The sequence below is a fragment of the Schistocerca americana genome, chromosome 8 (genome assembly GCF_021461395.2).
Source record: "Schistocerca americana isolate TAMUIC-IGC-003095 chromosome 8, iqSchAmer2.1, whole genome shotgun sequence".
Lineage (NCBI taxonomy): Eukaryota > Metazoa > Arthropoda > Insecta > Orthoptera > Acrididae > Schistocerca > Schistocerca americana.
The window spans coordinates 384041994-384058776 of record NC_060126.1 but is presented as its reverse complement, the minus strand read 5'-3'; the positions used below and the strand labels follow the sequence as shown (position 1 = coordinate 384058776).

The following is a 16783-nucleotide window of genomic DNA, read 5'->3' as shown; positions in this document are numbered from 1 at the left end:
GAGCTTTTTATATTTCAATGTTATTACCGCTCAGTTGGCACGTGAATAGCTGAAAGACATTGTAATTGATGCAGGATCATCTGAAGAGCGGAAACGTGAAGTGCTAAGTGCCAAATCTCTTATTTGTCAGGGGAACCTAAAACAATGTACTTCTGTTTTGTAGTTAAGTAGTTTTTGTTCCAAAAATTGAAAAGGTACTCTTGTGCAACAGAGTAGGCTAATGCTGTCCACCTCATCACTCCAAAAAATAATAAGACAGCTCAGAAAATTGACATTGTCCGATATGAGGAAACTGATTAGTTATGAGTGGCAATTAAAAATGGTTTTATTTTATGTGTCAGTTATACGTATGTACTACATTTTATTTGTGATATCGTAAGTAGGGACACACAGTAATAATTATTAACTGGTAGAGCTTCAGTCAACAAAAACCATTTCACATCTCTTGTAAGATTTCTGCAATAGAATAACATAATTAAAGTCAAGAAATAATGTCACAGTGTTGTCTTCTGTTTCTTATACAGCTCCATTCTTGGGATCGGATGTTGAAAAATGTTCTGTAAAATTACCCGTGCTGCTGAGGCAGAATGACATGGTATACATCTACCATGGTATTTCGTCTTCAGAAATTTTATATAGCTCTTTGAGAAGGATGTGTATGAGACACTTGGATCAAACCGCATTTCGAGAGCTTACGTCCCTCCATTAACGATAAAGTCTCAACAGTATTTTCAAAATTAAATAAGTCAGCTATATGCACTGGAGCTACATGGAATGGATTCATAGCGTTAGCTGTCAATAGTCTTGTGGAAATCTTGCCGATCAAAGGCCTTGCTTACTTTACGTCGTTTGACTGTTGTTGCAAAACCTCTGTCGCCAATCAAAAAGCTGTGCCCAATCACCAAACGATTATGTGTAATTTCTTTAAACTATCTCACTCTAACTAAAGGACACCTTGATGCGTGGTAGTTAGAACATCACTGGGAATCAGTACTTGACCCGTAGATCATATGCCACAAGTTAAACTTTTTCTACACTGTGAAACAACATTAACGGATGACATTTTCGAAACCCCCTGCTTGTCTCCCATTCCAACGCGTAAGGTTACAAGGGTACCTACAACCTTCCTCTGTAATGGTAAAAAGCTTGGCATTCTGCGACGACGCCTCAACCAGCAAAGTGTCGACAAAAGCGAAAGAAGGCCACAGCTCAGAAGTTCTCGTGAGCTTTAAAGGGGTTAACGATGTTTCATTGGCACCAAATTTCACCATAGTTCTGCCCAACGACATCGTCGACATGTCACCCGATGGTACGGTCTTCAGCCCCTCGTCCCCACATTTCACACCTTCTACTGCCGCCTCTGCGATGGATGTCAGAACCGTGACATCCAGCACTGAAATCACGTGGTTTTCTTTGGGTGGACGAGGGAAACATTTCAGACACAACGATGCTCAGAACTGACACGAAAATACCACAGGGGGGGGGGGGGGGGGCATAAAGGGAGTCAGTGAAAACACTCCTTTCCTTGGGAAGTTGATTCTCACACATTTTACCGTCGAAAATGAGAGTTGGCCGTGCGCTGAGCAACAGGGCTACGTTCTTCACGACGTTCGACACTGCCGCCAGCCTGTGTGCGTCTCAGCGCTACTCTACGTATATTGTGGGCTGCACCCACACTGAACGGGATATAGCCCGTTTGGAGTGTAGTGAGATTTTTGCTGTGGTTTATGGTGTGGAACCGCATGCGATCGTCAAAACCATTCGACGAAATTTGAACCCAATGCGAAGCAGCGAAGGGTTTTATGCTTTTTCAGCGCTTCATTTTTACGCCCTTCTGTGGCGAATCCATTTGGTTCCCGTTTTCCCCTGCTGCGGTAGGATGTGCTTCTTATGCAGAACAAATTCTGTAGGTTAATAAGGCTTCACAGTTTCTTTACTTACTTGGATACAATTATACGCTTTGACACATATAAAGGACAAATTAGTACGCATAAAAGTTATTTGCTTTATATTTTTCCAGCTTACTTTGCTCATCGATCATCGAAAATCCCAGGATTTTAAACTGAGTCTTAAAAAAGGTAAAAATATTATAAGAAATGTGTTATTGAACTCGGGTTCCCGGGTGTTGTGTGCTGTCCTTAGGTTAGTTAGGTTTAAGTAGTTCTAAGTTCTAGGGGACTGATGACCATAGATGTTAAGTCCCATTGTGATCAGAGCCATTTGAACCATTTGTTATTGAACTAGCAGTCCTTCCAGTTCTACGTAATTTTTTGTTTGTCATTTTAATTTCTTCTCAGGCTTATTAGGACTCATTTTAGCCATTTTTGTCACTTCAGTACCCATTTGGGCATATTTGTATAGGCCTGAAGTTCTTGTTCTACAGAGACAATGTATTATAGAATTTCATTGTGAGAATATGCTGATTAAAAGCCTCGGTTGGTGATTCCAGAATCTTGCGATGACGCTAGAACGGTTTCTATGTGTTCACTACGTTAGTTAACACTACCACAGACCGAATGTTATAAGCATAAGCACGTTAACTTTGAACCTCCGGATCTCGGTAACCGATAATGATACTAAATAAATATTCGAGGTGATGTCCTTAGGTTAGTTAGGTTTAACTAGTTCTAAGTTCTAGGGGACTAATGACCTCAGCAGTTGAGTCCCATAGTGCTCAGAGCCATTTGAACCAAATATTCGAGGTTCCGGGACAACATCATCTTAAGCACATATGATAAAAATTTCGACCATTTGTCATGAATAGAAATTGTAGAAGTTGCTATTCCCACAACTGGTACTTTTGGTTACCAAAAAGCATGGTTTTTTGGAGGTAGCTTGACAACAGATACAGATTTTCGAAAGCGGAAAAATGGAATTTCTAGATGAATATCTGTCGAATGTACGATTAAAATTTGTGTCATTTACTGTAGTTGATTATTTCGATATTCGTGGCCCACCGAAAAAAATGGCTAAAATAAGTTTTAGCGATTTTCTGCATAATTACGGTAACTTTGAATCTCTGAATCTTGGTTACGGATAATGAGATCAGAAGAAGTTACGAAGTTCCGGGAGAACATCATCTTAAGTATATACGGTGAAAATTTCGACGATTTTCCATGATAACGAGTTATAGAAGTGGACATCCCCACTACTGATGCTTCTCGTATCCAAAGATCATGGTTTCTTGGGGGTCTCGTCAAGAACCACTCATGAACAAAAGGTACTTTCATAACCCGCATAAGGTCCTCCTTAAACCATACCTAAAGCAAAAGAACCAACAGAGCCGGCTGGAGTGGCCGTGTGGTTCTAGGCGCTGCAGTCTGGAACCGAGCAACCGCTACGGTCGCAGGTTCGAATCCTGCCTCGGGCGTGGATGTGTGTGATGTCCTTAGGTTAGTTAGGTTTAATTAGTTCTAAGTTCTAGGCGACTGATGACCTCAGAAGTTAAGTCGCATAGTGCTCAGAGCCATTTGAACCAGCCAGAACCAACAGATTTTCACAATTTATTTCGGCAGGAGGAAATTTGGAATGTTTAAATTTTGTCCATGCACTTTAGGACAGCTACAGTGTACGTTCTTTCGTTAGGTATACAAGTCATCGCTAGTCCAATGGCAGACCATAACACCCTACACGTTATGTACGCGATCATTAGAATCCGAGCTTTGTCCACACGCGGCGTTTCGGAACTTATTGGTCGTACACAGGCCGAATATCGATAACTGATATATCACAACGATAGATACCACTTACAGATGTATCGATTTTTCGATATTTTGCCTACTTCAGGGGTAGCAGGTGCTTAAGAGGTTGCCCGCTACGGCGGTTTCGCCTTATCGGCTATCCAGAACATCGTCACATAGCACTCCTCGAAGTTAAGGGGATTTTTGTGGATTTTTTTTACCATCATTGCTTTCCCCACTTACTGTTACAATGTTCCACAGCAGCGCTGCGTAGTGGCCGCTGAAGCATGCCCAGAGCTTGTGGTTTCATGGGATTGGTGGTTCTCAAGACATCACGGATTCACCAGATCCGTAGGTAACTAATATAGGCCTTTTCACAACGTGCTCGTCATTTGGCACGACACAGGGGGCAAATGTGAGCTGCGCAATGATACATGGGCAGCCGACATTAATTCTCTTTCCTTCTGATGTTCAGTTAACAGCGAAGTTGCGTAAAATTTCTGAGACCAGAGTTAATTCTGAAATTCTTCACGTTTTACACCAACTGTTTCGATTTGTAGATAGAGGACGTATTTAAAAAGAAACCGGGACTGAAAGTTTTGCGAAGTGCCCGAGTATTGGATAATTCATAGTTATAAGTTGTCTTAGCGAAATGTGCCTGGATGAAATACATGGCATTTTGGTTCAGTTTCTGGTGCAGAATCGCAAGATCGCAATTTTTACTTTATTGTTGTGTATTTTTCCTCGTTGGCGGACATTCATGCGGGCTGTGACACGGTAAACTTCGTTGTAATAAGAGTTGGTATCCAAAACTGTATCTCCCTTATTAGGATAGGTCGAGAGTCCTCGTAAGCGCAGGGAGGCTGTGGTAAGAGCAGGAAGGCTGTGAGACGACGTGTATATGATAATATGCCGCTGCGATAAGAGCAGAGCCCAGTCGGCGACTGCCACCTACAGGGACAGCATCTGCGGAGATGGCGCTACGACTCTTCTTCATCGTCTCTCTGGCGATCTTTGCTCTGACGACAGTGTGTACCTATAACCTAAGTGAGTATCAAACGGAAGTCACGTCACTTGTGTCGAATTTCACGTCACAAATCTTTAAATTTCGCATCGCTTCCCTATCTTGAAGTGATCTATCCAGGGTGATTCACGAAGATAGGCAAATATTTTAATATTTTATTCTACAAGTAAAACTAAAGAAAAAAGTTCGTATAAACATAGGCCCGCAAATGTTTAGTTAACGGAGTTACGGCTAACAAAAGATTTTGCCTGAAATTTAGCAACTTCGCTAAAATGAAGCCATCGCAAAACTGTACGAGGGTAAAGTAAAGTACGATTTTAATTTATTTTGTTGTTATTCATCTGGTGAATCTAATAAACCATGTCCCAGACGTTTCTCTGCAATTGTTTTCCAGAACATCCAGAGAAGCATAGAACGAATTTCGTAAAATTTTTAATTTATTAACTACTTGGTCCACTTTTTTTCTTTTTAAATTCCAGACAATTGCACAAATTTTTCAACACAAGTTGAAAAGTTTAATTTTGGAAAAATTATGGCGATAACGTTAACTGAAACTGTATGAAGTGTGTCAGACTGCTTCTATTAATACCATATCAGACGTGAATTCATGTAAAACCAGAAAAAAACAAAGCTCAGTGTTGAGGAAGTGAACAATACAGAAAACTAAATCGTTTCAAGGTTAGGAAACGACTGAAACAGCTCACTAACGGTTGCCAACAATGACATGAACGTTTCTACATTGTTAATAGAGAGTAAACAGGTTACTTGTGTAATAACCTTTGATTCTCTGGATGTTCTAGAAAACTACTGCATATATACGTATGGGACATGTTTTATTAGATTAATCAGATCAATAACAACAAAATAAATGGAAATCATGCTTTACTTTAACCTCGTACACTTTTGCGATGGCTTCATATTAGCAAAGTTGCTAAATTTCAGGCAAAATCTTTTATAAGCCTAACTCCGTAACTAAACATTTGCGGAGCTATGTTTATTATGAACTTTTTCCATTACTTTCACTGGTAGGATAATGTATTAAAATATTTGCATATCTTCATGAACCACCCTGTATATTAAGAAGAAAGAATGCAGCATGTACAAGTATGTCCTACAGACTACTGAAAACAACACACATCTGATAAGTACAGTAAATGTATAATGAATGCTTTGGATGCTGATTACTGCGCAACAACTGCTGGGAATAATGAATCCTTGCTAAAAACCGATCACCAACTCCACTTGATATCTATAGAACGCCGTCTTAATATTACGAGACGCATGATAGAAGGCGTGGCACTTAGAGCGGCGCATTATTAGATGTCAAAGGTTAACTGAAAAGTTATATTTATGGAGTTTACTTTCTCGATTAGGTTCTCTTTCAATAGATTATCTGTATGGTATTTCCCCAAATAATACAGATCGAGTCACGTTTATGTATACGTGATACATTTAGGTGTATGATTACATGGTGCCTCTTTCGCAGATTATAAAAAAACACAGTCGCTTAAATTTTGTAAGCATATAAACGTTCGTATTTGATACTAACACTGTTAGTAGAACAACATATTTACTTTTAACAGCAGTAATAACATTCTGTCATTTATACTAGTGTTTAATGAAAAATTGGTGCGCGTATTGGACTTTTCGAGAAGAAAATACTGAGGTTGGATTTAAAACGTGCTTTCGTTCCTATGAAACATATTGTGTAATTGAATAAATAATCACGCTTGTACGTGTCTGCATGTTGAAGACTTCTCTGAACAACTGTCAGCCTTTGTGGTGAGTAATGAGTCTCACGTTTTCTTCGCAGTTCTAGTGCTCATTAACGAATACATATGAATGAGAATTAATCGTACTCGGACGCCACACTGCCGTTACTTGCATACTGACAGTACACAGATTATTGTATCAAAATTTCACTCCGTGCATATTTTCAGTAGAAAATGTACGTCAACGACTGTAGGTTGGTTTGCATTTTTATTTTCTAGTTTTAAATTGCACAGTAATGGCGTAGTACACACCGTTTCTTCACAAAATGTTCTTAGACTCCAGAGCAAATGCTCAAAGCTATCACCCTGCCTGCGTCTCTAATCATTAAATGACCCTCTACGTCATGCTTCTGTGGTTTTCCTCGCCTCATAGCAGTATCCATCTGTCCAAGACTGTGTTTATATTCCGGATGTTATTGCCCCTGTCTAGAAATATTACTTGTTAATGTGCACCGTTCAATGAATTTATGGAACATGTACAAGTTTGAATAATGCTACTGACCGTAGCGATACTAAAGGATAGTTGCAATTGGACTACAAATCATTGTTCGAACAAAAAGGAAAAGGTGAGAATTAACGTCTTCTCGATTACGAGGTCATTACGGACGCAGCACAAGCTCTGTTTAAGGTAGGACAGATAAGAAAATCGACCGTATGCATTTCAAAGGAACTGCGTGGAATTCCTGAAGGGACTATGCGAAACCCTGCGGTAATAAACACAAGAACGTGTCAGGGCGATCCTGAGTACTCGATACGGAACACCTGAAACAATCTTGACGTCTGTACCCCCTCACTACAGCAATAATACTATTTATGAAATAACAGTTTCTTGGTTTTAGTCACGTTTTTTTTATCCAATATTCATTGACTGACGTGTTTTGGCAACATGCTGTCATCAGGAGATGCCCAACTGTTATATACAGCCTAGAGTTACAAACCAATAAATAAGTGTTAGGCATCTACTGATAACAGTGATAACAGTATTTGTCTAAACGCATCCTGTTGATAAATGCTGGACGTCTATATGTCTACATATATCAGCAGATACCTAACACTCAGTTATTGATTTAAAGCTGTGGTGTATATGTATAACTAACAATTGGGCATCTGCTGTTGCAAGTATTGACAAAACACCCGATGTCAATGAATACTAGAAAAAACGTGACTAAAGCCAAGAAATTGTTATTTTATAAATAACGTTATTGCTATAGCCAGAGCGAGAGGGTACAGACGTCAAGTTTATTTTAGGTGCTTTGTATCACGTTCTCGGATCGGGATGACGTATTTTTGCGTGTAATACCCCATTAAGATGAGAAGTGCTAAGTCCGAATAAACGGAGTAGTTAAGTAGAATGAGTGTGGGCATTCTATTAGTAGGGCTATGGAGAAGTCCATTTTCGTTGGCAGTCATATGTAAATGAGTAAGACGGAAGAAATGAAAGTAAATTGTTCATTATTACAAAAGTAGTCGCCAAATCTGTTAATACATTTATCCGACTGTGAAACAAGAGTGTAAGTACCTTCATGGAGAAATGTTTGTGGCTGCCTACGAAACCATGATTGTACCCAGGCGTGCAAAATTGAAACGTTGTGCCGCGTAGTAGGAACAACCTTAGCAACACGTGGGCCAGTCGATTTGCTTCGGACAAAGAAGAGCACGCCTGGATCTTGTGTCACAGTGCGATTTACGTGTCAAGAGTTAGAGCGACTGTTTTTAAATAAAAAAACAGTTCACTTACTTTTTTCCAACTGTCTCGTATTCATTTTACTTCCCCTAATATAAATAAGCTAAGACTTCTCTGTGCGTAGTTCTCTGCCTACTAGAATTACAAACGGTTGCATCACGAACTGATAAGCGATATCCGGTAATGGACATTACTAGTGAAAGTACAGCTACTGAAATTTAATTTTGGGTTGCAAAGTAACAACTCAGATGCGTGAAATGAAACTTTACTCCTATGAATAATAGGAAAGATGAAATGTATACGCGAGAGGTAGTTTCTGGCACTCGCAGTTTCGAAATATCTGGCACTTTTGACTGAGTGCAGTTAACTTACCAACAGTAAAGTCAGAGGAACACTGAGTGTCTCTCATACGACCGAACAGCACTTAGTATCGAGTAGGCCATTGCAGCTGCAGGTAAACACATTGTAGTCCATTGCCTAGCATTCGGGATCCTCAATATGTTGTAATCTGTATGTATTTCGTCTCAAATTAGCTCTTTGCTGAAGATGTTACTTCTTATTCCCTGTAAGGATATATCTGTGATTATTGCCTAATTTAAATTCTGTGATTGTTCTAGTCATGTTCGTTTTGTTTTTATCTTCTGGAGATTAACAGCATTAGAAGCGACTAATCTGCAACTCATTTATTGTCGCAGTACCTCAAACAATGTTAGCTATGATCATAAAGTGTAAAAACAGAGATCTTCTGAATGAAATATTAATGTAGCAGCACGGTATTCGCCGAGCGGTCTAAGGCGCTGCAGTCATGGATTGTGCGGCTGGTCCCGGCGGAGGTTAGAGTCCTCCCTCGGGCATGGGTGGGTGTGTTTGTCCTTAGGATAATTGAGGTTAAGTAGTGTGTACGCTTAGGGACTGATGAGCTTAGCAGTTAAGTCCCATAATATTTCACACACATTTGAACATTTTTTTTAAAATGTATTTTGATTGTGCCATTTCACTACACTTCGTCATCGGTTTCTAGTAAGGCACATTCTTATCCATAAAAGCATCTGTTACGAAGAAAGTCGAAGAATTACAATTTGCGAGGATTCAAACGACCAGTATCAACTGCCGATATCTGCTGGAAGGATTTATTCACTTCTTTATTGCGTACACGTTGCAGCGTTTAAACTGTACTTTCGTTAATAAAGACTAAATCAACACAGTAGCTATTTTTGTGTATGCACCCTGCAAAATAAAGAAATGTGAACTTTTGCTCAAAATGGTTCAAATGGCTCTGAGGACTATGGGACTTAACATCTATGGTCATCAGTCCCGTAGAACTTAGAACTACTTAAACATAACTAACCTAAGGACATCACACAACATCCAGTCATCACGAGGCAGAGAAAATCTCTGACCCCGCCGGGAATCGAACCCGGGAACCCGGGCGTGGGAAGCGAGAGAACTTTTGTCTCAAGCTGAGTGAAAGAAGAGTAGTCTCTTTCTTGTGCGGGAGTTATTCAGAGAAGTGTGACGCCATTAGCGTGACTAGCACGTGATGTACAACCCTCTTTCGTAAGTCCTCCTCCCCTCTGTCTATCAGTCGAAGTATGTTTGTACATCAGTGCGAAGCAGTTCCTAAAAACAAGACATAGTTCATGAAGTTCACAGCTGAATATGACCTGCATAAAACTATATAACATTGCATAAAGCTATATAAATATTGTGGAAGTGACTTTGAATAACTATAAGATGATAACCAGGGACAAATTTTATCTCGAATTGGTTGCTAATCAAACTGTAAGTTTACTAATAACTCGATAACCAGGAGTAAATTTAACCGGCCGGGGTGGCCGAGCGGTTCTAGGCGCTACAGTCTGGAGTCGCGTGACGGCTACGGTTGCAGGTTGGAATCCTGCCTCGGGCATAGATGTGTGTGATGTCCGTAGGTTAGATAGGTTTAAGTAGTTCTAAGTTCTAGGGGACTGATGACCTTAGTTAAGTCCCGTAGTGCTCAGAGCCATTTGAACTATTTGAATAAATTTAATTCGGCATTCGTTATTAATCAAACTGCAAGGCTGCTACTTATCTTTGATAGGAGTCGGCAAGTGTGAATCTACTACTCCTTTTAAGAATACTTTTATTAAATTCTGATATTGTTTTACGGAATACTCTTAATACTGAGGACTACCTATGCCTGAGAAAAATCTGTTTGCGTTTAGTCTCGGGGATCATGTATGGACTGACCAGGTTATCGTCTACCAAGCTAGTCCAAATTTTGACAGCGAAGTAATCTTGGTGGTCATGAACAAAGGCGGCGTGCGGATTTTCCCGACGCCACGTGCGTTGACTGTGGCTGTTGAAAATACTCTCTCGGGTAAAGGACGCTTCATCCCTAAAAAGTACAGCGTTCGGAATGTCCGAGTGAGTGGCACACCTTTGCAGAAATCACTGGCAGAATTCAATTCGACGTGGAAAACCGTTTGGGTTAATGGCTTGATCTTCCGAAAGCGGCAGGGGTGAAATCATCTTCATGGTACACAAGCCAAATCGTGGAATGGCTTGCACCCATTTTCCGGGCAACACACCACGATCTTGTTTAGGGCGTGCTTTCCAGCAATGCGCCCTCTTCAAGCCATGGTGACACACGTGCGTTGACGACTGCGTCCGTCAGGCGTTCGCAGCTGAGTACACGGAATTTCGAAATGGCCTTGAATGCATATGTGCCACTACGAGAACGTGACAGTAAAACGTACCTCAAGTGAACCTCTCATTCGTAGGGACATGGGGATGGCAGTAAGTGTGCATGGACTTGGCACTCGTCGATTCGGAAACCTCCGAACGTACAATCGTTGGTCAGCCTGAGCATTTCCATCCGGTGCCCCGTAAGTACAGTGCATGTCAGCCCCTTTTTCCCAAAAATAGCACTTCGCTTCCTGTACGCTCCACATAGAAAAAAAAACAACAACACTAAAGTGTCCCCGTTTGATGCCAAATGATGCAGGGCGAACCAGACTCCGCAGTGTGCACAGGGGCTGCCCTCTATGCAACAACTGTCAAACACCCATTTGCACAGCTAGAAGCAAAGCGTTCACGTCCTATTAAGAGGCTGAAAACCCATAGTGTTCTATCTGGAATATCCGCAACCATGTCGACAACAGCATTTGCATGTGAAGGTAATAAGACTTCAACTCGACGTCTCTTTTACCTTGATGTCACAAATACATTCAAATCCTTGCGCGGCTTATCTCATTTCATGACGGCTCGGATGGCGTGTTGTGTGCTTACCCTATTGGTGACGCGCCATGCTGGTGGACGACGCCTAGCGCAGTACGCTGAGCGATGCGGACGTGAGTCGTTGCTGTATCTGGATCCCGCTCCAGCGACTGCTGGGTCTGGGATGTTACTGTAGAGTTTGGAAATGTTAGTGGCGGAGGGCGGCCGGATGCCACCACGGGATACGTCAGATATTGCTACATTTTTTTATGAAGACTCTAAAGAAACTGACAAAGACATTTTCGATGCAATATGCAACACTACAGAATCTAATGGCTTTCACCTAAATCAAGTAAATGCATACAGTGTTGCAACTGCCGTGTCATAAATAATAGCGTAAAACACTGTCAGAAAACATTTCGTTGTGATGTAGAGGCATTATTTCTCAAAATATACAGTGAATTTGTTTTCCTATGCATCAAATTTTCAGTCACTGAGGGAATTTCCAAGGTTTGTGCATATAGAGATTAACGAAACGTTACAACATGCATGTACAAGATGGCACGCGCTACTTCCTGCAATTGACAGAATTGTGTATTGATGGCCAGCCAACAAGTCATATTTTATTTCAAAGGGCAAGGAAGTGTGTTCAAGATTGATATGGCAGTTTATTACATCAAATGTGGAGCACGAGCCTGAAGAAACTGAACACTCATTTCCTACATGCTATCTACGTTTTCTGCAGTATATTTTGCTCCTGTTTGAAACTGGTATTAGAAAACTGGAAAACAGCTCAGTTACTTCTGTTGAGCTGGATAGACTGATAAGGATCCTTAAGAGCAAGCTAGAGAGCAGAAAACAAGAAAAATTCTTAGGAAAGGAAGTTTATGAAGTCGTAGAAGAAACACTAAAACCACAGAATATGCGTTCTGAAAATGATGCACAATCTTTCTTGTGACATTATACTGATTATTTATCCCAAAACTTCGGCTTTTCTAAGAACAGTTTGTTGAATCTGATTACGAGATTTTTTCTTAAAGGTCAAGACGATTTTCGTTTTCAATGGCAGTATGTTTTAAAGGGTACAAACAAGCTTAATTTCAACCTGGATGGAAATCACTTACACAATGAATTCTGTCATTTACGGAATGAATATGCTGGACTTTATATAAAAATACAGCACACGACTAGATTTGTTTAAGCAGAAGACCACAAACGACAACTCCCAATCGAAATTGCTTACGTTTATATCATACATATTTTCAGTTCGACCAGCAACTCATTTAATGAAAAGAACTTCCATATGACTAAAAATCAGTGGCGAGAAGACAGAAATCGCAAGTCCATGACCATAGTGAAAAGCGGACTTCAAATAAATTTTCCTTTTCTGAAAGTTGTGGTGAATTCTAGACTATTATGAAGCATAGATGGGGGGGGGGGGGGGGAGACGGTGAAGGAATACTGAAAACAACCAAGAGCAACGCAAAATATGCGTTCAGAAATACAAAACACCAAACTTATTACATTGCCCGGACATGTTCATTTAAAACTTAATTTTATGTTTAAATTTCAATCCATAGATTACAAATAACAATGAAAAAGACACGTATTTCTTTTTTATTTTTGTTTTAACAGAATATTGAAACTAGGTTATCATATGCTTAGAAATTATAGGTGCAACAAATTGCTTATAGTCATGTAGAAACAATTAGCATTTTCCTCATTCCGTATGATCGAGGAGTAGTCCAGTTCAGGGTTTCTTGAAAAGGGGCATCCCTACGGCAAAGGTAACCTCCTTTCTCATGCTCGCCAGCTTGGCCGCTTTCAGCTCCACAGAAAATAGCATGCCCTCACTATAATAAAAGAGAGGGCAGAGAAGTGGTAATAAGTAGGGTAGTCACTGGAACTACTGAATACTGTCTGCAGTTATGAAGCAGCATAAGAGTGACTACATGGAGCAAGGGGAGGAGCCTATTATGTCATGAAATACGTTGTATGGCATTCTTGGGACAGAATTGCCACATAACACTATGAAATACATAGTCCAAGTGAATAACGTTTGAGGTCTGTAGCTACTACAACACTCTCATGCAAACATGAAGAAAATCCAAACATCTTACTCGCTAACAAACATACAAACCATAAGACAATGCTACACAATGACTCTCACAAATTCATGTTAAAAACTACATGCAGATTTAAGAAACCACTTGTGTCCTGTGTGTCTGTTTATTCATAAAACGATTTTCCATCCTAATACAGATATAAATCTCGTATTTTTCTGAACCAGGAAATCTCAGTAAATACAACGCAGGATAATAGATATGTGCAATCTCAAACAATCTTCTCCATAAGACTTAGGGTGGTTTTAAAATAGGACTGAGTCACCAACTTTATAGTCCTGAAGATGAGCAATTTCCTTGTCAAATTAGGAATTTCTCTGGTCTGCTTTTGTGGGTACATTTATGAAAGTTTGTCGTGGCTGTCTCACACTATCTTAGGAATCAGTCTATACAATTCATTATTCTCTGGCTGGGAAAATAATAACTCATGGCACACGTATCCCATGGACATATTAGTGAAATTGTTGTCTATTCACTCGAAGTGTTCCAAAAATCTGCCCAGTTATTTTGTACGTGTTCTCACTTCATTTAAATATATACGAACCATTTTGGGTATCAAAAACATCGTGCTACAGAACTTCCTTTGGGGTGATACCTCGAAATAAGTATTTATTTGATTCCATTTTGCCAGAGAAATTATTTCAAATTGTTGTGTGCGAATATTGTGCCACAATTAGGGAGTAGCACCTCTATCATGTCAGCTCACACTAGGTAGTTGATCTGAAAGCCCCAAATAATTGACATACTGGTGGCATTCCAGGCAGTGTACGGGTGCAAATACTTAGTGAAATACTGAACATTGCTACCGTTTAGTGTATACCAACTTTCGAATGGGGGAGAGGCTAATAGGTGTCAATGGTAAAAGTTGCGTGGGTTTATATGGAACAACAAGATGCAATACTTCCTTGTGGCAAAGGATGGAGGCTTTGTAATTTGACTAATGAAGCACAGCTTAATCATTTACTGAACCCTGCGTCCCATATCAGGGAAGTAACAACACTCATTAAGTTTGTTTGCATATTTCGACATTCCAAAATGACCCTACTTGATGTGTGTGTGTTAACTCAGTCTTTCTGTTGTTTTGTGTAAAATGCACACTCATCATAGCTCACGATTTGGACTTCTTCAACTGTATGAAACACTGATTTCCAGCAGATAGTGGGATCCGAGCTGCACATGATTTCTATCTAAAAGATTTTGCTATATGCCGTAGCAATTAGGATCATCATCTTGCAGATCTATCATATTTTTGCTATCACCAAGAAAATGTCAATATTGGATGGCCACTTTCATCACAAACACCAGGAATTGGTTTTCTTGATTTATGTGTGATGTGAAATTTTTCAATCCTTGTGGGAGATGCAACAATGTGACCACAACCACATTGTTGCTACCATCTGACAGACACGATCTTAAGGTCATGTTCTTGAAGTAACAGTGACCACCATGCTCCGTGCGGGTGTACAAGTCTATAATTAAGCGGAAAGTTTGAGAGTTTGTGATCATTGTAAAATTTTGTGTGGCCTCCAGCTAGATAATAATGGGACTGCTTCAACACAGTCATTGAGTAAGCATGCTCACATGTCTTTAAAATCACGATGTATGAATGACGATTGGTTTTATCCTTGACTTTCAGTAATATAAAGTATTTTTCCCCAAGCGAGAGAACGTTTATCTTTTTACTTCCGATGCTACTTAGCAGTGGCTTTTGTGAACGTATACCTGAGGAAGGTTAGTTGAGACAGATAAATATTCTGAGCACTGCATTTATCCTTTGACCAGCGTGCACTCAATAATATTCTAATTATGTTTGCATTCTCTCTTACACCACAGTAATAATATGTTGAATTCACTTCTTTAAAATGGCTGTTAAATACACGAAATGGAATTATGCTGAGAAGCATCTAGATTAATGCCTCAATGAAGCAGAACTTATTTGTGGCAATGTCCACTTGTCTGTTGAGATGAAGATAACTGGAAATCCGAAGAGAAGAAGATATAAAATGATATCTAGTTACAGATTGCAGAAGACAACATACACTCTAAGGAAAAAAAAAAGGAAGAGGCGATGCACCACAAAACAGTTATGCAAATCAGTCACAAATTGATATTCTTACGTGTCGCTATGGAAAATGCAAAACTGTAAACTTCGATGGCTGATGGCTTAATATTTGATTGCTGCAGCGCAGTTTCACTGCGCACGTGGCGAGGATAGTCAACAGAGGACCTATCGATACCAGGGCATAAAGTCTTCGAGAATTTCATTCCGCGTACTGTGCTGGACAGTAACTATGCCTCGCAGACAGTAGCGTAAACAGCATATGGAGATGTCAGCGTTTGGGAGAGGATGTGCAATTGGGCTCAAAGAAGCCAGTTGGAGTATCCGTCGAATCACTTCACATTTAAATAGGAGCAATGCCACTATTCGGCAATGTTGGTAGGAATGGGTGAATCATGACTGAACACAGCGTCAACAAGGAAGTGGTCGAGCAAGAACCACGTCAGAACGTGACCACCTAGCAGCCCAGTATTGGTTGTTATCGTTGATCAGACGTGCAATTGATGCTTCAGTGACCACAAGAACTATTAAAAGAAGCTCAAAAAAAGTGAGCTGAGGCCATGGCATCCATTGCGCCGACTACTATTGACCTTTGTACACCAACAACCCTGTTTTCAGTAGCGTCTGGCACATTCGGCCTGAAATCTCATTGACTGAAGTAGAATTGTCTTCAGTGACGAGTTCCACTTCGAACTGAGCCCCATTGACGAGCCAGGACGTGTCTGGAGGCTCCCCATACAGTGATGGGATACCTTTCCAGCAGTCGCTTACTATATGGCGCGAGAATCAGGTGTACCACTTCTATATAAAACAGGAATCCTTTGGTTGTCATCCACAGCACCTTTACAACACAGCATTACGTCGACAATATTCAACGTCCTCTTTTGTTGGCCTTCAGGGTAAGCCATCCTGAGTTTACATTTCAGCAAGATAATGCTCGCCCACACGCAATGAGAATTTCTAGTGCTTGTCTTCGTCCTTGGTAAACCATACCTTGACCAGCAAGGTAGCCTGATCTCTAACCAACTGAGCAAATTTGGAGTATTATGAGTGGAGTCCTCGAAAGAGCTAAGAATTTCGAAGCTCTAAGTCGTCAATTGGACAGAATTCACTACAATGTCATTCAGGAGAACATCCAACATCTTTGTCAAATTGTGTCAAGCCGAATAACTATTTTGCGTAATGGCCAGAGGTGGACCAAAATGTTACTGACTTGCTCAAAATTGTGAAGCTTTTTCTCCTG

General features: G+C 40.3%; 1 protein-coding gene across 1 annotated transcript in view; it reads left to right on the top strand.

Moving 5' to 3' along the window:
- Positions 1–4630: 4630 nt before the first annotated feature.
- The window catches only part of LOC124546025 (brachyurin-like), a 184638-nt gene continuing 172485 nt past the window's right edge, over positions 4631–16783 (top strand). Inside the window, exon 1 of the mRNA XM_047124999.1 lies at positions 4631–4727. Within this exon, the coding sequence (XP_046980955.1) occupies positions 4655–4727 (73 nt within the window). The 5' untranslated portion in view covers positions 4631–4654. The remainder of the gene's footprint in view (positions 4728–16783) is intronic.